The sequence below is a fragment of the Amphiura filiformis genome, chromosome 12 (genome assembly GCF_039555335.1).
Source record: "Amphiura filiformis chromosome 12, Afil_fr2py, whole genome shotgun sequence".
Classification (NCBI taxonomy): domain Eukaryota; kingdom Metazoa; phylum Echinodermata; class Ophiuroidea; order Amphilepidida; family Amphiuridae; genus Amphiura; species Amphiura filiformis.
This window is the reverse complement of record NC_092639.1, coordinates 66638602-66661227: the sequence shown is the minus strand read 5'-3', so window position 1 is coordinate 66661227 and position 22626 is coordinate 66638602. Positions and strand designations below refer to the sequence as shown.

The following is a 22626-nucleotide window of genomic DNA, read 5'->3' as shown; positions in this document are numbered from 1 at the left end:
TTGTTTCTCATCAAGTTCTTAGATTCGTGTAATTAGTAAAAACTAAAATAATAACACAAACATGTATACCGATGAATAAGGCAATTTAGATATAGGATACATCGCTATCACAAAGCCGTCGTAAAGTCATATTTATTGAGTGTTAAGAAAGGACTTGCTTAATCTAAGAAAGATTGTTTTACTAAGGGATATCACACATTTGTCATGGTAATTACAAACGTTAAACAAGCCTTAAGATCTCACACCACCAAATAGAAATATGATTGAATGTCATTAAAATAATTGCCTGTGTCAATTCACGAAAAAAAAAAAAGAATTTTACTTAATTGATGACCATATGATTTTGGATACAGTTTGGACAGACGTGTGAATTCGAATTTTTAAGGTTTTTAAGCACCTTTTTATTCTATTTTCTGTCAAGAAAGTCTGGCATGATTTTGCATGTAGAGTATGTAATTCCCAGAAATCATGGACATCGCGAGCCAGTCGTAAAAAAATAAATATGGCAAACTATTGTTTTTGCTTGTCAGAGAGATCAGCAAAGGGCTGATTTCAACCATTATATTTGTCACTAAGAACTGAGTCGCACTTGTGAAGATACCATGACTAAAGACAAATTTAGTAAACATCACTGTGAGACTGGCATTTTCGTGGTGTGAGATTTTATGAAATATAAAAAGACAGAGTTAACAGTACTGATATTGATTCAGCAGCCATTTCTTTCCAAAGTGGCAGTAACACGTATACTAAATCTACATGTGAATCATACTTGAGGCCAATATATGAGCAAAATGAAGAAACATAATTAATTATACAAAAATACAATGTAACGATAAAAATTATACAATTGCAATTTCGCTTCTCAGAAAAAAATAACAACATCATGGCAACAATGTTATATGCAGTGGAATCAGTAACATCTTTAATTGGTGTCTTTCCTAGTTCAGGTTCAAATTCTATGTCCGATTTTACTTAAGGGAACTGGAATGAGCGTTTTGAGCGTTTCGACAGTATTTTTGTGGGACATGAGAGCACATCAGACATATCGAATTGCATTCTGAATACGAAGAATGTCTTTCTGATATCAAATAATTTTCATTTTATGAAATTTACGATATAATACCAATTTTATGACAAATTAATAAAATTTGATATTTTTCACATTTTTGAGATATAACAGTCCTCGAAGTAAATTTTATAAATGTAATGATATATTCTTAAAGTGTATGTAGCTGGGAGGAAAAGCCGACGATCAATTGAAAATGTTGACCTTTCATATTGAACATATGGATTTTTTTCCCAAAAAGACCTTTTTTATTTTGGGTTTTGGGAAAAAATCCATATCTTCGATACGAAAGGTCAAAATTGTCAATTGATCGTCGGGTTTTCATCCCACCTACATACACTTCAAATATAAATCATCAGATTTATAAAGTTTATTTCGAGTACTGTTAAATATAAAAAATATCAATTTTTAATGATTTGCCATAAAATGTGTATTACATTGCGAATTTCAAAAAATCAAAATTATTTGATATCAGAAGGACATTCTTCGTATTTAGAATGCAATTCGATATGTCTGATGTGTTCCAATGTCCCACAATAAATACTGCCCAAACGTTCATACCCCAGCCCTTAATCGCCCGAGTTGGAACACTTTTTGCCAATTTCGCACATCAAGTTTGTACCGCGTGCTTATCGTCAAAGATCTCGGAACAAAAGCAAAGGTTTTTGACGTTTTTCTTTCACTAACTTAATTGAAATTAGTAAATAAATAATATGATATTTATTTCAAAGTCATCAATTAAAATACAACTTCAAATCTTAAGAGCACGACCAGTTGGTTCATGATTCAACTCAAAGACACGAAAGTGGCCCAATCTGTTTTAGGACTACTTTACACAATTGGCAATATCTTCGCTTGTAGAAAACAAAACTTATGTAGTAGCTTAAGAAATTACCTTGACGACGAGTACAATCTTATACAATCACTAAGTGACATGTACAGTACATCATACATAGTTTAAAAATAGTTAAAGCAATATTATAACATTTTCAAACAAAATAGATTAGCATTTCTTTGCCATAATATGTTAGCTTTTACTGACAGATATATCCCCTTTTATTTTTAACTACGGCAAAGCAAAGAAAATTGGAATTTACTACCAGCGCACATGTCGCCAATACGTACCACTCCTTCGGTCATGCTGTGGTACGACCCTTTGTTGTGTATATCACCGTCCCGCACGCCGTGACGTACTGTGTGTTATGAACATCGTGTATGCGTTCGACTAATAATTCCATCGTAATAATAAAGCGCTGAATCAGCCTTTAATTCAAAATCACGGATTTTGATAAAACTACAGCACTTAGAGTCTTGATTTTTGCAGGGTATATTGGTTTAATAAAGTACAATTTAATCGTGTAAAAAAGGAATTTTAAAAATTCAGTGAGGGCGTCTTCCTCAGCAAATGTTATAATATGGCTTTAATATATTCTTTGCATGTTGGCATTCACAGTATCTCTTACATTATAGATACCATTACAGTTCCATTGTATAGAAAAACATATTACTCAATAAACATACAAGTGGCTTCTAGTCTAAATTGTATAAACAAATTGTATAAAAGTATAGGTTACTGCAAATTCATGTAAACCAATGAAAATTAAACAATATTCAATCATGGTCATCAATATGTGTGAACATATACAAAAATATAGGTCATCAAAATATTGTGCCGCAAAACATGGCACACAAAACATGGCACCCATCGTTTTTAACTTTCTGATGCGGTGACTTAATTTCAGTATCTTCAGACGACCGCGTAGTGCCTATCTGAGTCTCAAAATGGACTGACTCTTTCAGTTTTACAAAATCATATTATTGAATGTTTACACAATCGTCGTCACTTCAACGTTCTGATGAATACAGGATTACTATGAACCGCGGGTAGCGACCATTGCCCGGCCATATACAATTTGGCAAGCGTATGTAGCAACTAAAGACTGCACAAAAAGTAACGCAGCTGTTATAAATACGCCTATAGCGTCAGAATTAATAATTGTGTTCACAATATTTCAACATTGAAAGAAGGATGATTTATTTACGCGCATTTTGATACCCCATTTGTCCAATTTCGTTCAATATTAACAACACAGCAGTGTTTATAAAGAAAAATTTATTTGAAAAAGCTATTTGTATTGAATTTAAGTCAGCGCAAAGATAAATTGAGGTTTTTACGTGCCACAATGCTTGCGTAATAACCATTGATCGCTGTAAACTGCAACTTTTAAAATCGGGTATTTTCTTTAAAAGAACTACTGTGTTGTTAATATTGAACGACATAGTTCAGAAGATATAGGCGTATTTATAACAGCTGCATTACTCTTTGTGCAGACTTTATTTTGACCGTACCTACACAACCCATGAGGTGCCTAGCGACACCGATAGCGACCAGTAACCGTCCCTATACAACACTTGATGTGCTTTACGCGATTCGCAAAGCGCAAGTAGCATATAATTGCACAAGAGGGTTTGCACTGACCATCAAAGGACCATCAATGTGTATAATACAATATTACTATAAACCGGCCAAATACAAAGTGTCTTACGCGATTCGCCAAGTGCGGGTAGTGACAATTAACCGTCCCTATACAACCCAGGGAAGTGATCATTGAGATTTCCTATATACAACCCATGATGTACCTTACGCGATTTATCAATCACGGGTACTGATCATTGACTGTCCCTATACAACCCATGAAGTGCCTTACGCGATTCGCCAAACGCGGGTAGCGACCACTGCATAAAAACACGATGTCGCCCTATAGAGTTTTAATAATACAAAGGCACGGTTTATAGTTATCCGGGATGATATGAACAGGGCGATCAATGTATAAACAAAGTATCTTATAAAGCACAATAATAATGGCATCCTTGTGTTTATATGTTATTGCAAGTTGCTTATAATATCAAAACCAAAACCGCTGGAGCCAAACAACTCAAAATTTGGAAGCAGATTGTTTTAAAAAATATGGCCACCCACCTTTAACTTGGACACCAGGTCGTAGTTGTTTTTATTGAAAACTAATTTGTAATCACTTATAAACAATACTTTGTATCATAGGACACATATTTACATTTTCTACAGTAGCATTAAGTTTGTCAATGCCATTTCTATTCAATTCTACCATATTTTAGCTTAAAAACAGTTAGACATGGCGTTTGGGTACCTATTTTAAAATCACAATAACGGGTGCTCCAAATTGAAACTGTCAAATTGTTAAACTTATTCATATATATATAGAAAACCGTTTGGGTCTTGTGATAAATATGAACATAAATTTCTTTAATTTGTAATCTCTTAGAAACATAACCTCCTAAAAAGGGGCTGTAACAGCTCCCTCTGCTCACCAATATAACCGGTCATTGTTTACAAAATTATTGCCGATGCGACACTGCTCAAAGTAGCTAAGAGGTAAACTTTGCTTTGCTAAGTGCCTGGTCATACATCTTGGTAGCTGTCATCTGCAAGTAAATAATTATTTTACAAATTTGAGTAAGAATCTGTTGCAAACACCTTGAATTCAATGGGGTCTTTTGTTTTGGGCAATAAAGCCTTGTCTTATTAAGGTATTCTATACATGTATGGTCACACATTTTTAAGGTATTCTCTGGTACCCACTTTACTGACGGTGTCCCATCTAACCCGTATGATGTTCAAGTTGTATTTTTACCGATGGATAGCTATTGTTTCCTCTTAGTCTATGCAGTGATAACAAATCCGGTATAAACATGCAATCAATCCTGGTCTTAATAAGGTATTCTGTGGTTATAAACTAACTAACGGGGTCCCTTTACTAAACTCCTTCGCTGTTGTATTTGTTTTATTGTGTGTATGTGTGTTCGTTTGTTAGGATTTATCGGCGCTTTCAGCTACTCGGGTAATTTGCGCCATTATCTATATCAGTACATTGTATTTTCAATCATATTCAATACGGAAATTGGTCCGAAACATAGAAGAAAGTACAGTTTGAGTATTTTTCATGTAAAAGGAAACCGGCAAACCCGGAGAAAACCTGACAGCGAGTATAGACTGCAAACCAAATGCACATAATGGGTCCGGGTTTTCTTTCAGCATTTGCTGAAGGGGTATTATAGTCTTTTTTGTTTTTTGTTTTTGTTTTGTTTTTTTTTCATTTTGCATCTGAAGGGGTAAACGCGTAAATGCGTGGGATTTGTGCATTAAAGTAAACACCCCTGAGGAGAAAAAGCGAGATCAGAACCGCTACGCTAACACATTGCCCCTCGCTGTTCTACATGTATTTGGTATTGATGGATAGCTATTATACAGTAAGCCAAAGAATTAAGGTACCAGTTATGTTAACACTTAATTAAACAGACAAATACATGTACTTTTTAGCTCTTATTTAAGACTTTATTTATTGAAATTGCTTGAGAATTAAAGAAACGATGATCTAAAACCTAAGAAAGAGACTAAATTTAAAGTTGCACCTTTGTATTCTAAAGAGTGAAAGCATGAAATAAATTGCAACTTTTGAATTTGCATATTCCTCGGGTTTTTGGATCGTTGTGTCTTTATTTCTTAAACGATTTTAACGAATGGGGTCTTAAATTCGAGCTAAAAGATTCATCTATTAGTTGCTGGTTCCAATTTTCAATTATGGCATATCTGTCTTTGTGTAGGATATACAGGGAGTAAACATAACTTGTACCTTAATGATTTTGCTTACTGTAGGTAGGTCTACTCTATCCAATCATAGCAAATACAGTGATACATATGACGTACCTATGACATTATTACGTAAGTGCGCCCTCGCAAAATTCGCAATTTCTAGCTATGTACAAACAAAACATAGCCCAACACTTTTTGAATACAAAAACCGTACTAACATGCAATTTTTTATAGGATTTTCAGTCCCTTACCCTCTAAAAGAAGCGCAGGGGATTGTAGTAATATTAGCCTTCCTTGCTGTGGTTTATTTAGGAGAAAAAACACCCACCCCTGGAAATTGCAAAAACAAAACATTAAGGATAAATGGAACCTTATTAACATAATATTCACTAACTTCATACAAGGTGGTTCAAAAAAGTTGAAACGTTCTCTTCAATATAGGCTTATATATTTCAAGGTATCATTGCATATTCTTAAAGTGCAAAATGGTGAAAAATAAAGATGAAGTAAAGGAATGGTTCCAGCACTAATACAGAGAGTCAAAAACAAACACACACAGTTCGATGTACGCGAGTGAAAACTGGTGATGGTTATCAAATATCTCGTATGAACAGTGTTTTAGTATCCATTTTATTGTTACCTTGTGGGATGTTATTTTGAGCCTGTTAACATCTTCTTCAACATCTCTTGGTTGGTCTTTACTTCTTGTTTAATTTCTTCCAATTGAGGAGCTAATTCTGCACCAAGAGCACCCACTATTCTTGCTTCACTCTGTTTCAATCCTTCATCTAATGACTGTTTTAAACTGTCCGAGAGATCACCAAGTGCATTTACTATCATTGCGGTCGTAACGCTACTTCGCCGTATCTGCGAGATTAACACAAAAACGTGGTCGCTATGAATGGTGATCTATATACTTTAGAAAACACTCGTATTATTATTATTATTATTATTATTATTAGTAGTAGTAGTAGTAGTAGTAGTAGTAGTAGTAGTAGTAGTAGTAGTAGTAGTAGTAGTAGTAGTAGTAGTAGTAGTAGTAGTATTGTTATTATTATTATTATTATTATTATTATTATTATTATTATTATTATTATTATTTATCTATCTATTTATTTATTTGCTGATTATGGCTCTTTGATTAGTACAAAAGAGGTCCAGATCTGTTTTAAATTAACTATATTTTGTGCATTCCCAATAATTTTACAAAATCAGTAATATACAAGGATTGAGAACGCTATGGTTTGACTCAATAACATCAGTTTGAAAAAGGCTTAGCGACCGCAAGCCGAAAGCTCACGTAAGTGAACATTTTTGTTCTGAGAATAGTCATAAATTCATCAATACATAAGGTCAAAGGTTAAATTTGATTCCAAGGGGATACAAAAAATGTATGATATTAATGAGGGTATTCGTATTTTGTTTTGTCGTAGAAATTCAAAAAGAGTGCACTTCCTATGCTTTGTTAATTACCGAGGTTTACGAGTAAAACGTATTAGATCACTGCCGATAAATATACAGGCAAATATTATTTGGGCTGTCTTACCTTGCTCAGGCAAGATTGGATTTCATCAGCTTTCAAAGTTGGCTGATGAACCTGTAAAGAGCTGACGAGAGTCTCAATTGCATCGAAACATATATCAAGCTGCTTGTCTGACATTCGCATGTTGTCCTTTACTTTCATATGGGACAGACTGTTTCTGATATCCAGAACCTTACAAAATGAAAAGCACATTAAGCTTAACTAAAGTATATATTTCAGAACAACCATTTTAATACTGCGTCATTATATGGCTATGCACTTACGGGTATATCAAATATGAGCCGTTTGCTATGCTTGATACAGAAATCCTAGGTACAATGGGAGTTTGTTCAATGAACAAACTCCCATTTTTAGCAGTGAAGTCATAATCTTATGGAGTAGCATTCAAAAGAAACTTATCGCAAATGTCTGCTTTCAAGTATACACAGTTCTAACATGTGTCGGATTATCCTTTTAGGCCACAAAACGTTAAATACGCAGCAACATAATACAGGGTGTCCCAGAAAAAATTTATTGGGCGAATGAATTTGAAAGTAAGTCGAGAAGTAGACATCAAAATCGCAAAAATCTAAAAATCAGCGTGTAGCCCATCTTACTCTGCATCTTATATGCTAATGTTACTGAAATCGGTTGACTGATTGCGAAGAAATGAGGAATTACATAACGCAAGTGTCAATTCAAGTTTGAAAGAAAGATCACTCAACACAATGCGCACTAGCAGTTATTTATGGGCTTCATATTTTGTTCGGTGAAGTCCTTTTCGTTCTTTTTAAACAATCTGTTTCTTGCAAAACATTTAATTAAGTTTTGTTTAAATTTAAAAACCTGCACGATATTGAAAACGAAAGCTTGCATGTAAGATGATGCTCGATACTTTGTTTCGTTAAAGTTGATATAAATATCTCGCATAAAGAATTCCAGCTGGCTTATAAAATTTCTCACACACATTAATGTTTTTTGGAATATTTCCAAGAAATTTTAATACAAAGTTAAATCTTTTAAAACTGCAATATTAATGTTGCATGTATCACACGTAAATCTGTAAGAACTTCATTGCCATTCTTGGCTCAAATGTTCCTTGGAAAGTTAAAATATAATATATATGCACAAGCTAAAGAATCAATGTTGGAAAGCTTCCAATTTCACATTCTCGGGCAAACTGTTATTCATCTTCAGTGAAAGCATGAATAACATAACACCGTTGGATTACAAAATAGATTAAATGTGGACTAAATTTAATTAGATACACAAACTTTAGGAAGCGGTGAGCGAGTATGATAAACCGCCTGTTGATCAAACTTGGAATGAACTGCATTGATACGCGCATTGTGTAATCGTCAATTTCTTCGCAACCAGTTAACCGAATCAAATAAAATTTTCGTATGTGATGCACAATAAAATGGGCTAGTCGTTATGTTTTTTATTTTCTGTTTCCGATGTCTATTTCTCGACTTACGTTCACTCGGTAATTTTTTTTCTGGGACACCCTATATACGCATACCAGTCGGCATACCGTGTACGTGTATCTACATGTATAATACCCATAGGTATTCCACGCTTTCCACGCCACGTTAGATTTTCCGTTGTATTATCCGATTTTGATCTTTTTTGATTTACACAAACTGAAATAAAAATGTACCTTCTGTATCTTGTCATATCTGGCTGGATCTCCGTTGTGATAATCTGCGAAACCCATCATGAGTTTCAGAATGCCTCCAATGTCAAAATCACCGAACGTCGTACACTTCTGACCAGGTGGTATAATGAACATGAAACCCTTGGCCACTTCTACAGGATCTTTATGGAATAACGCTGCATTCACATTTCTCCACTGGACTCCTTTTCCATGTGGATAAAACGTGGATTCTACAGCATTGGCCCAATCAATGCAAGGTTTGCACGCTCCAGACTTTGGTGTTGGTTTCTTGTTTGACAGACATTGGGCTGTCCCAAGACAGGGTTGCATTTGCTGCTGCTGAATCTGGTGCCACTTTTCCACACTTGCTTGAACAGTAGGAAGACTTAGGTAGCACAGAGCTTGTATAGCTTCACACGCTTTTACATAATTGTCACTGTCAGGCCTAGGATCACCTGAAAACAGTATAACACGTATAAAATACCATTGCAGTTGTACTAATTTTGAGCCTATAAAGCAAGTACACCATACAACACTAGTAGAAATGTGTAATGAGACTTCTTTCAAAGCGATGAGAATTGGACAAAAGTATGAGAATTTAACATTTTCTCATATATGAAACTTTCTCATCCAAATGAATGAGAAATACACGTGTCAGCTATATACCTGTCACATTGTTTTAAACGAGAAAATTTAACTTTTGTGACGGTTGTTGACACGTTAATTAATATTTCTCATTCATTTGGATGCGAAAGTTTCATAGAAATGAGATAATTTTCAATTCTCATAGAAAACAGAAACAAAAATGTTTGTCAGTATCTCTACCAAGTTTTAAAGAACGGGAATATAAAGAAGCATGCATCTGTGCATTGATAGAGGTTGATTATGAAAATACAGCTTATTTCTTACTTGATGCAGCTGTGTCCGTTGTCATCATGTAACCTAGGCGAACATCAAGAGGTATATTCTCGTTCTCTTCCTGCGTAACAGTCAATGTACCCAGTAAACTGTTGGTAGTCTTGAGGGTATCTAATTCAAAACAACAGCTTGCATTGCCACCTCCTACCTGCAAGTGTGCAGCTTTTATTCTCTATGTAAAGAAAAACGACGATACACTCATTAAGCTCAACAACCTTACTAAGACTTGAATATAAATAAACAGCGGATTTGAGTTAAATTGTTGTGTTTTTATATGTAATTCTGATTTTATACAACAACCTACACTTCTCACACTTACTTTACACTTAAAATAAGGCAGTTTTGTTAGGTAATCAACACTCAAAAAGAAGAGGCAATCAACACTCAATATGAAAACTAATTAGCAATTTATAGATTAATGAATTTACTCTACTCATTCTGATACCTTAATCACATATAATTTCATAATAATTTTTGACCTATTTCTCCGTGTGACCTTGGGATGGGAACAGTCATCCTAGCATTCGTTTGTGAAGAAAGTGACCATTTTGACTCCTATGGAGGTCAAAACTTCACCTTTGACCTTATTGTTTATAAATTAAAAATGGTTCATCAGATAGGTCTGGGATTTTATGAACTATTGCTGCCCTGTCTGTTTAAGAGGCCTTCATGACATTTCTCCACAAAACGGCTGGTCAGATGTGTTGTTTCCATAGGTTTTGGTAATCGGTATACCTTATTATTTCTACCAGATTTGAACATCTATTTCGCCTATCGGCCCCATTATACGGAGTTTTGATATTTCGATCAATAGAATTACATAGGGATCCACATTCATATATTCATGCATACTTTTGTGCATATCACAATGCAGTTATATTCTCATGTTCCTTTTCAGACAAGTCCAACACCTGCGTTAACCACCACACATTGGAACAACCAATTTCATATGCATCCATCTCCCAAAAGCTCACACAAAATGGAACATCTAAGTAGTGAAAAAGTGCCTAATTTGCATAAATCTAACCTGGCCGCAATTGCAGGGGTGGAAATTGTTGGTCAAATCTGGTGAAAAACCTATACCAATGTACTCCTTTTGTTTAAAAAGTATAGTTTGACCTCCTAAACTTGCTCCAATTTTAATATAAAAAAATTGTCTCAAATTGTTCCGTTTGAAAAAATATTTCTAACAAAGAACAGTTTGCCATAACTCAGATGCTTTGTTACCTGGGTAACAGGGCAAAAAAGTCAAAACCCATTGACCTTGTTGACCTTGACCTATTATGTGATGTTACCTGTGTTACGAAACATCCAAAACAATACCATTTTTTTTAAACGCGGAGAAATCCATGTGGCACCCAACATTTTATCTTTAACATTGTTGCCTATAACTCAGAAAAATACGTCTGAGACAGGTTCATCTACTTATAAGAAATTTTACCAATGATATGTATTGACAAACCTGATGAACTTACTTACGGATAGGTCAAACTATACTTTTTCTGAATCCTTATGGATTCATGCAAATTAGGCACTGTTCCACTACTTCGAATTTCCAGAATTTTTGATATGTTTTTGTGTAGATTTGTGGGACATGGATACATGTGAAATGGATTCTGTTGCAATTAACTTAATTGGTAAATATCACAAATAGAACAAAATTGCAGCGAACTTGAAGTTTAAAACAGTGGAAATAAATATCTGGTTAGAATGTGAATTATTACTAGAGTCATATCAAATCTAGTACTCACAATTAGTAGTGACGTTTCGCAACCTTACTGGCTGGTTGCTTCTTCTTGACTGGGCTGTATTTAGTACTAGCACTTGCGCCGGTTGATTTTTCTTGGATACTATGATGGTGAGCCAGTAAGGTTGTAAAACGTCACTACTAATTTGATTACTTGGACTTGAAAAGAGAACTCTAGAGAACCCATATTCTCATGTTAAACATGTCCATTCCATGTAATCACGATATGTGGTGATGTTGCATGTACAACTCACATGATGTATATATTGAGATTCATTAATTAGCTGGCATTCCTGCCAAGGGGTGTGGTTCACCAGCTCACACCACATGGGGATTTTTCACCTAATTATGCACGTCCTTGAACCGTAGTATTAGGCTGATGGCTTACTTCTTCTGTTGATTCTAATCCATGAAATTAAGAGACACCATACTGCTATGATGAATCGATTTTTAAAGTATGCTTACTTCTGTTGGCGAAGATATTCCCCAACATTTTTCTCTTTTCTTGTCAGTAACATTTGTCAATGACACCACTAGGTCTTTGCATCTTGCAGATTGGTAACACTTGGTTGCTCCAATGCCGCATGAAACCATTTTTCCAGATATTTTAATATCGTCTTTTACGATCTAAAAAAACAAACAATTAGTACTTACAAACAAATACTGCTAATTTAAAATGACATTTTCCGCAAGCTTCATTAAAATTTACCGATACTGTTGACACGTTACTTTTAAAACCCTTTATGCGGAAAAACGATGTAAAATGTGTTTTACGATCCACTGCGCCATACTGTACTCTACATGCTGCACGATATGCGATAAGTGCATCGTGATATTGTGACATAGCACTCGAAGTGTGGGCATACAGGCGAGAGACCTGTTTTACGGAGATTTAAACATAAAACTATATATATGGACATAGTTCGTGACAATACAAGTATAGTGACAATGAAGAGTGTTTATGTATTGTATTCAAATTTAAAATTTTAGTTCTTAAACAAATTCGGGATCATTTTTAAGCTGTCCTGTTTCTAAAAATTCATTTTGCTTGAAAAATCTTCATGCTGCTTTTACTCTACTCTTTTGTGCCCGAGTTAGTTTGATTTCTTAATGCACGGAAGTTGATAAAATATTGTTAACATGGTTCGTTGTGACCAATTCCAGTGAAAATTATGTTTCACCACTACACTTATGGTTTCATCAGACTGGCAACTCATCACATCTGACTGCTTCCTTTTATAGGCAACAGGAACAGTGGCGTAGCTGCCGGAGAAAGGAGGGGGAGAGAGAGAGAGAGAGGAAAAAGAGGGGAGAGAAGGGAAAGAGAAAGAGGGAATCCATAGGCCTACGATATGTAGTGCCACACGATTATTATCAATATACTCGACAATATACTTGACTTCTTAAAGACAAAGAAATAGAAATCTTTTGAAATGCTAATTGCACAAAAGCACCTATAGGAGCAGTATATTGACTAAAACAAATAAAACAATAACAGGGCCAACCCAAAAAGAAAAGTCGAAACAGGTGGTCAAGAAGGCTGTGTCCGACATGTTTCTTGTATTGCATGCACCAACCGAATATTTTCAGTATCGACACAAAATTGGCCGATTTAGTCATTTACCATTGAGCTATTTTAAACTTAGGGCCGGATTTATCATTAGACCAGATGGGTACGGGTCCAGGCCCCTAAAATAGCATAAGGTATGTTCCCCAAAACACCATGTTTTGGACCGAAATATGGTAACATTGCAATATTTTGCTCGCTTCGCGCGCACTGGCCTTAAAGTAAAATTTACCTTTATTTTGGGCTAAAATTGTCTGAAATTTGAGATTTTTAGCGCGCTTCGCGCGCACTTTAACCAGGAAATTAGCAAGAGCGCGAAATTTCGTTGAAAAAGTAACAACCCAGTTTACCATTTTCCCTCTTGGGCCACTGTTTTGCCAAATTTAAACTTATTTCCTTTGTTTTTTATTTTTCTTTGATATATTTGAAAGTGTACTTTTCTTTGAAAGTACACTTTATTTTCGATGGGGTGCGTCGATCGCACCACCCGCACCTACGCCTATTTTTGTTTGGTGGATTTACTTTGGAGTCCCTCTAATTGATGGAATGATTTAATACAGGCTAAGTGGTCGGTGATAGCTGATTTGTGAATGTCTGTAATAGATGATTTGCGGCTAGCTCGAGTATATGGTTTGGTTTCAAGTTTCTCCACCTCTATTTGGTGTTCTTTCAAGCGGACGCCGAACGGACGGCCGGTTTCTCCAATATATGTAGCAGCACAGTCCCTGCAGGGGATTTCATAAATCGCCTCCGCTTTTTGTTGAGGGAGAAGTTTATCCTTGGGATGAACGAGCATGCTGCGTATTGTACGCTGTGGTTTCATAGCAGTTGCGAAGCCGTGTTTTTTGAAAACTCGCGAAACTCGCTTAGTAAGGTCCTCTAAATAGTGAACAACAACCATGCCTTTTGACTTTTCACCTATATCTTTTTGCTTTGAGGTAGGTTTTGTTTTAGGAGTAGCTCTGTCTTGTTTTAAATTCTTGATTAGTGGTGAAACGTCACTAACAATGTGCGTATAGTTAACATCCCTTTTTACTGGAATTGTTAACAACGAACCATGTTAACAGTTGAATCTAACATTCCAAATGAACTTGTTCAAAGAGTTAATTACATAGTTAAAGAGTGGGACCATTTCATGTCAGAACTATTTTAGACACTTGAGTCCTCCTTCCACTGGGGACTTCGTTAATCATTTATTCAATATGGTGAAAGAATTTGGTTAAATTTGCACTCTCGTTACTATGGTATTCCTGTCCAATATTTTGCTCACCTTCGCGTCATCCTTTGTCACTGCATACACTGCCATACTAACTACTGTATCCTTTGGCTTGCACAGATACTTCTCAATAAATGGCAAAATCTGTAGTTCAACTGCACACAAGCCAAAAAAGCACAACCAGCAAAAATGCGTTCTTCGAATTTTGATTGACTTGTTGGTTAAATATATGTTTGGATCACTTCTTTTGGCGGCTCCGTCAAATTCTCTCTCCCAGGCTCCAGTGTTTCCTGTAAGGCGACGAAAAAAAACCTGTTCTACGAACGGACGGACCTTTCAAGTAGGCTCAGTGGGTCTGGCATTTTTTTTTTCGTTTTTGTATGGAAGCTAAAATTATCCAAACATATTACCCAAATCTGAAAAATCTGGGAAAAAATGTTAAGATTTGTTTGCAAATATATGATTTAGAGTAGGACGGATATAAGTTTTTAGGATGCGTTTAGATACAAATCCGAAGTGTGATAACTTATAAACCAAAGGAACGGTGTTGATTTTATTTTTGATTTGTAATGTTAAAATATGAAAAATTTTCTCTGAAAAAGTTACATTGGGAATGGAGAAAGCTTTTAGACCCATTGCTACTCGTAGTACAACTGAGGAAACATAATACCGTCGCCAGGCGATGAAAACCTCTTATGTAAATTCAAAAGACAAACTGCAAAACCTACTTTAACCCCAAGTACATAAACCTCATGTGTAATTTTGGTCAAATTCTATTTTTGTACACACCTTCTTTTACTTCCCTTTTAGTTGTAAACTACATGTTTGTACATAAGTGTTTGTACATAACCAGATAGCCAACACCATTTTTTAATTTCTTAATTTTGAACCGTTTTTTTGTGTGTGTGTCTCATGCAACATGACAAACTCTTTACATATGTGGTTTTCTCATTGAACATTTTACTACATAGACGGTTTTGACTTTAGTGGTCAAATATACATCAGTAAGACATGGGTTAATAACACTGCATTATCAGTTATTGTTATCATTACTATTCATTATACACTTCTGCTATGCATACCATATTTCTCCTCTTTGGTCCATATTTGAAGGTTCTGTTGTGTCAAGTGTATTCCCGAATGTCTGACAGTCAACGTAACTGGTCTATGTAGCTTTATACTATCTGGTTCCAATCTGACAATCGGTGCGACAATAAATCTATTGCCAAGTGGTGGATGACTCTTTCTAGTTGCCACAACGGATACAGAAATCAACTCGTCTTTTTCCAATGCATCTGCCGGTATCTCGACGCGCACACCAAACTCGGGAAGCTCAAGCACATCACCTCTTGAAGTAACCATTTTGGAAACCTTGTATCTGCAAGAAGCGAAGAGATCATGAGCTACGAACTCATCTCGAACCGTGTCGATGACATCAAGTATGGGTGGGTAGTGTTGCTTTAGGAGAGATTCGAATGTGTGGATCCAATTTGGTGTCTGCAGCTCTAGCAATTGGCTTATCAGTAGATCCACCTCATCAACTCGGCCTTTTGTTTGTTCCATATCAGAGATCTCCTTCGCACGTTCAGTGGGTAGCAAGGCCTCCGCGAATCTTGAAGGAGAAATACTATCGCGTAGTTGCACGTATGTCTTCCGCAATATTGCTCGCCAAAGTAAAACAATGTCTGGTAAATCTGAAATAGTTTTAAAACAATGTGTAGTTAATTTCATAATTGTACTGTTTTAGTTAAGGGGAGGCTATAGCCGTGAAGGGCTGGGTTTCCCACTGGATGTTTTATTATCCTTTGGGTGCTCCATGTGTTTTCCTGCTTATACTAGTTCTTCCTCCTTCTCAGCATCCAGTTGCCTAGGGCTAGGGCTTATTTTTAGTTTTAGTCTTCAGCGTCGTTTGCATGGTAGGACAGAATACCTGTTTCAGGTACTTCTGTAGGGTAGAGACACCTGAGTCTGGGAAAATCGAGACTTCACTGATGCCGCTGAGGGGTACATACACACAGATCTCCTCGGCAGGCGACCAGGTGTATCCCCATATGATTCAGTATGGGTGGCAACTGGACTAAATGCTGAAACCTTTCCTTTATATCCTTTAGGCATTGAATTAGGTAAATATTTTTCGTCTATTTGATGTCTCACAGCCTGGGGACGGGGCTGTGGAAGAATTCCTCCTGCGTAATCTCTGCGTGTCGTAAAAGCCGACTAAAAGAGGACCATGAAATCTTAGGGGCCAGTTGATGTTGGATGGCACCAACAGGATCGGCAGGATCAATAACAGGCTCAACCCTGATACATGGTTAGCCCTGCATCGAGCAGCAGCGATGTAGTACGAGTTCTTGGCGCTCCTTAATATATTCAAGGATATCGGCAGTACTCGATTTAGTGATGGGCGTTTTGGCAACCCCAAACACGGCTGTCAATGCTGCAGTGAAGAAGGCAACGGGATACCACTTCACTTATTGTTTCCCAAGATTAATCATGGAAGGTCACAATTTGATGTTAGAGACTAACGGCGTGAGGGGGCTGTGGAACATAATGTGGACGGCTCCTCGCCCGGTAGGGTGTCCCATGGAGAGCAGGTGGGCCCAGACCGTCAGCTAGCTACTGTTCGAAACAATAAGGTCATCTTGCGAAAAAGTAAGATCATCAGAGTTGGAACCTGGAATGTGCGAACTCTTAACCAGAGTGGGAAGCTGGAAAATGTTAAGCAAGAGATGACCCGACTTAAAATCAACATACTAGGAATAAATGAAACCAGGTGGACAAATAATGGAGACTTCAAAATCGATGACTTCAAGATGATTTATGCAGGTGGTGACAAGCATGAGAAAGGAGTTGGGCTAATGCTACAATGCTGGCCATAAGTGTTGGGACGGTTTGATAGGGTAATGTAAATAAGCCCCCCACTCCCCCGATCAATGTTGAATTCGACTTTTTTGGTCACACGAGCCTTGTGGCACCCAACATTGATTGGTGGGGAAGGGGAGGGTTGGGGTGTTAGGAAAGTGTTTAGGCTTGACACCAAAGAAACCTCCACTTTATCACGTTAATAATAACGGAAATAAGGTCATACTATAGTGTACGTTTTCCATAAGTGTCCCAACACATTTTGGCCATGGTTGTATTTGAAAAAAAAAAAAAAAAAAATCATCTAATTTCAGTTTTTTGCTTATAACTCAAAAAGTAAATATGATATTGACACCAAATTTGGAGCAGTTAGAGATCTTATCATGTGGCTTTACCAACAAATTTTTGGATGGCTACATTTGAAATTTAGGGACTGGTCACTTAAAATGTCTTAAAACGATATTTTGGCCCTGTCTAAGTTCACTATTCGTCACTTTAACTGTCAAAAACTTGGGTTTTAAAATGGAAAATTATTGTTTGCACCAATTAAAATGTTACATTACAGCTATAGAAGAAAATAAAAGTTATCACAACATCTCGTGATCAAAAAAACAAATAAAGGAATCGAACCCATGCACACTTGTTTTCCCAATTTACCGCAGTCTACCACAAATGAAGCAACAAAATACAGAAAAAAAAAAGGACGGACATTGGCAAAAATTAATAGAACGACGAATATGATATGATGAAGGATATTGTAAAATAATAACAAAAAAGAAAAGAAAAAGATATATAAATAAATTCAGGGGCTCGAACCCGTGTCCACTGTGCCTGTGGCAGATGCCGTATCCATTGCACCACAGAGCTGTATTACTTTAACAGGCTTAAACTGTAATATAATGCTATTCAAGATGCATGTATATAAATATACGCTCTACGGACGATAAACAGTCAAACAAATCACACTTTTACGGCATTTGTTTCATTAACTGAATATTTATCATATAGCAGGTGTTGGCTGACATTTGTGCTCCACATATATTTCAGTTTTGGGCCGGGGTAAAATGATTTTGGGACAAAAACGAACGATATACACGTTTGTAAAAAGAAAAAGAAAGTAATATTATATTAAAATTCTTTACTCTTTAAAGACGTGTATACCGTCCGATTTTGTCCCGTAGTCATTTATCAAGGACAAAAACTGAACTAAATGTGGAGCACAATGTCAGCCAACACCTGCTATATGATAAATATTCAGTTAATGAAACAAATGCCGTAAAATGTATTTTTGGACTGTATATCGTGTGTAGAGCGTATATTTATATACATGCATGATTGAATAGCATTATATTATAGTTTAAGCCTGTTGAAGTTACACAGCTCTGTGGCGCAATGGATACGGCATCTGCCACAGGCGCAGTGGACACGGTTCAGCCCTGAATTTATTTAGATTTCTTTTCTTTTCTTTTTGTTATTATTTTACAATATCCTTCATCATATTATATTCGTCGTTCTATTAATTTTTGCCAATGTCCGTCCTTCTTTTTTTCTGTATGTCTACCTATATTTTACTTTCTATACTTACTATAAGTTTCTTTGAAAGCGCTTTAATAAATTTCAGTCATAAAATTTAATTTAAGCCTACTCCTGCCGACTATGATTATATTTACACGATATACTCGTTGCAAATACCACATACGTTTTTGATGCAAACGATGAAAATGATTAAAGTTTTGGTTTTTTTCTTCTAAAAATTAGCTTTTTTTTAATTTTAAGTATTTTTTTCCCAAAATCACTCTTTTAAAAGACTTCAATCAATTCCTGTCAACAAATATCATGTATTTTTGGCGATTAAATCACTACTCTTTCAAAATAAAACGTCATTTTACGCAAAATACGTAGTTGGCATAGGCTAATAATGTTCAGAACGCACTGTAAAATACATGATATTGCGTATAAAACGTGACCGTATCCTAAATCACATGAGGAAAATGCAATAATTTTTATATAAGTGAAAAGATAAATAGTTTCTCCGTTTTCATGTAAAATTTGATGAAAATCAAGCTATGGTTGAGGAGATATGGGCCAAAACACACATTTTAAAATTAGATTTTTGTACCTTAGAGACAATGCTGGCCATAAGTGTTGGGACGGTTTGATAGGGTAATGTAAATAAGCCCCCACTCCCCGATCAATGTTGAATTCGACTTTTTTGGTCACACGAGCCTTGTGGCACCCAACATTGATTGGTGGGGAAGGGGGGGGGTTGGGGTGTTAGGAAAGTGTTTAGGCTTGACACCAAAGAAACCTCCACTTTATCACGTTAATAATAACGGAAATAAGGTCATACTATAGTGTACGTTTTCCATAAGTGTCCCAACACATTTTGGCCATGGTTGTATTTGAAAAGTTGAAAAAAAAATCATCTAATTTCAGTTTTTTGCTTATAACTCAAAAAGTAAATATGATATTGACACCAAATTTGGAGCAGTTAGAGATCTTATCATGTGGCTTTACCAACAAATTTTGGATGGCTACATTTGAAATTTAGGGACTGGTCACTTAAAATGTCTTAAAACGATATTTTGGCCCTGTCTAAGTTCACTATTCGTCACTTTAACTGTCAAAAACTTGGGTTTTAAAATGGAAAATTATTGTTTGCACCAATTAAAATGTTACATTACAGCTATAGAAGAAAATAAAAGTTATCACAACATCTCGTGATCAAAAAACAAATAAAGGAATCGAACCCATGCACACTTGTTTTCCCAATTTACCGCAGTCTACCACAAATGAAGCAACAAAATACAGAAAAAAAGAAGGACGGACATTGGCAAAATTAATAGAACGACGAATATGATATGATGAAGGATATTGTAAAATAATAACAAAAAGAAAAGAAAAAGATATATAAATAAATTCAGGGCTCGAACCCGTGTCCACTGTGCCTGTGGCAGATGCCGTATCCATTGCACCACAGAGCTGTATTACTTTAACAGGCTTAAACTGTAATATAATGCTATTCAAGATGCATGTATATAAATATACGCTCTACGGACGATAAACAGTCAAACAAATCACACTTTTACGGCATTTGTTTCATTAACTGAATATTTATCATATAGCAGGTGTTGGCTGACATTTGTGCTCCACATATATTTCAGTTTTGGGCCGGGGTAAAATGATTTTGGGACAAAAACGAACGATATACACGTTTGTAAAAAGAAAAAGAAAGTAATATTATATTAAAATTCTTTACTCTTTAAAGACGTGTATACCGTCCGATTTTGTCCCGTAGTCATTTATCAAGGACAAAAACTGAACTAAATGTGGAGCACAATGTCAGCCAACACCTGCTATATGATAAATATTCAGTTAATGAAACAAATGCCGTAAAAATGTATTTTTTTGGACTGTATATCGTGTGTAGAGCGTATATTTATATACATCCATGAAAAATAGCATTATATTATAGTTTAAGCCTGTTAAAGTTACACAGCTCTGTGGCGCAATGGATACGGCATCTGCCACAGGCGCAGTGGACACGGGTTCGAGCCCCTGAATTTATTTAGATTTCTTTTTCTTTTCTTTTTGTTATTATTTTACAATATCCTTCATCATATTATATTCGTCGTTCTATTAATTTTTGCCAATGTCCGTCCTTCTTTTTTCTGTATGTCTACCTATATTTTACTTTCTATACTTACTATAAGTTTCTTTGAAAGCGCTTTAATAAATTTCAGTCATAAAATGTAATTTAAGCCTACTCCTGCCGACTATGATTATATTTACACGATATACTCGTTGCAAATACCACATACGTTTTTGATGCAAACGATGAAAATGATTAAAGTTTTGTTTTTTTTCTTCTAAAAATTAGCTTTTTTTTTAATTTTAAGTATTTTTTTTCCAAAATCACTCTTTTAAAAGACTTCAATCAATTCCTGTCAACAAATATCATGTATTTTTGGCGATTAAATCACTACTCTTTCAAAATAAAACGTCATTTTACGCAAAATACGTAGTTGGCATAGGCTAATAATGTTCAGAACGCACTGTAAAATACATGATATTGCGTATAAAACGTGACCGTATCCCTAAATCACATGAGGAAAATGCAATAATTTTTATATAAGTGAAAAGATAAATAGTTTCTCCGTTTTCATGTAAAATTTGATGAAAATCCAAGCTATGGTTGAGGAGATATGGGCCAAAACACACATTTTAAAATTAGATTTTTTGTACCTTAGAGACAATGCTGGCCATAAGTGTTGGGACGGTTTGATAGGGTAATGTAAATAAGCCCCCCTCTCCCCCGATCAATGTTGAATTCGACTTTTTTGGTCACACGAGCCTTGTGGCACCCAACATTGATTGGTGGGGAAGGGGAGGGTTGGGTGTTAGGAAAGTGTTTGGAGGCTTGACACCAAAGAAACCTCCACTTTATCACGTTAATAATAACGGAAATAAGGTCATACTATAGTGTACGTTTTCCATAAGTGTCCCAACACATTTTGGCCATGGTTGTATTTGAAAAGTTGAAAAAAAATCATCTAATTTCAGTTTTTTGCTTATAACTCAAAAAGTAAATATGATATTGACACCAAATTTGGAGCAGTTAGAGATCTTATCATGTGGCTTTACCAAAAAATTTTTGGATGGCTACATTTGAAATTTAGGGACTGGTCACTTAAAATGTCTTAAAACGATATTTTGGCCCTGTCTAAGTTCACTATTCGTCACTTTAACTGTCAAAAACTTGGGTTTTAAAATGGAAAATTATTGTTTCCACCAATTAAAATGTTACATTACAGCTATAGAAGAAAATAAAAGTTATCACAACATCTCGTGATCAAAAAACAAATAAAGGAATCGAACCCATGCACACTTGTTTTCCCAATTTACCGCAGTCTACCACAAATGAAGCAACAAAATACAGAAAAAAAGAAGGACGGACATTGGCAAAAATTAATAGAACGACGAATATGATATGATGAAGGATATTGTAAAATAATAACAAAAAAGAAAAGAAAAAGATATATAAATAAATTCAGGGGCTCGAACCCGTGTCCACTGTGCCTGTGGCAGATGCCGTATCCATTGCACCACAGAGCTGTATTACTTTAACAGGCTTAAACTGTAATATAATGCTATTCAAGATGCATGTATATAAATATACGCTCTACGGACGATAAACAGTCAAACAAATCACACTTTTACGGCATTTGTTTCATTAACTGAATATTTATCATATAGCAGGTGTTGGCTGACATTTGTGCTCCACATATATTTCAGTTTTGGGCCGGGGTAAAATGATTTTGGGACAAAAACGAACGATATACACGTTTGTAAAAAGAAAAAGAAAGTAATATTATATTAAAATTCTTTACTCTTTAAAGACGTGTATACCGTCCGATTTTGTCCCGTAGTCATTATCCCGG

The 22626-nt window shown here is 35.6% G+C and overlaps 1 protein-coding gene across 1 annotated transcript in view; it reads right to left on the bottom strand.

The window, feature by feature from the left end:
- Nucleotides 1-1405: 1405 nt before the first annotated feature.
- The window catches only part of LOC140166598 (uncharacterized), a 102378-nt gene continuing 81157 nt past the window's right edge, over nt 1406-22626 (bottom strand). The window contains exons 13-20 of the mRNA XM_072190100.1: nt 15406-16017; nt 14378-14613; nt 12006-12167; nt 9785-9965; nt 8879-9330; nt 7243-7410; nt 6337-6563; nt 1406-4528 (exon numbers count right to left, since the gene is read on the bottom strand). Coding sequence (XP_072046201.1) covers nt 6348-6563; nt 7243-7410; nt 8879-9330; nt 9785-9965; nt 12006-12167; nt 14378-14613; nt 15406-16017 — 2027 coding nt within the window. The 3' untranslated portion in view covers nt 1406-4528; nt 6337-6347. The remainder of the gene's footprint in view (nt 4529-6336; nt 6564-7242; nt 7411-8878; nt 9331-9784; nt 9966-12005; nt 12168-14377; nt 14614-15405; nt 16018-22626) is intronic.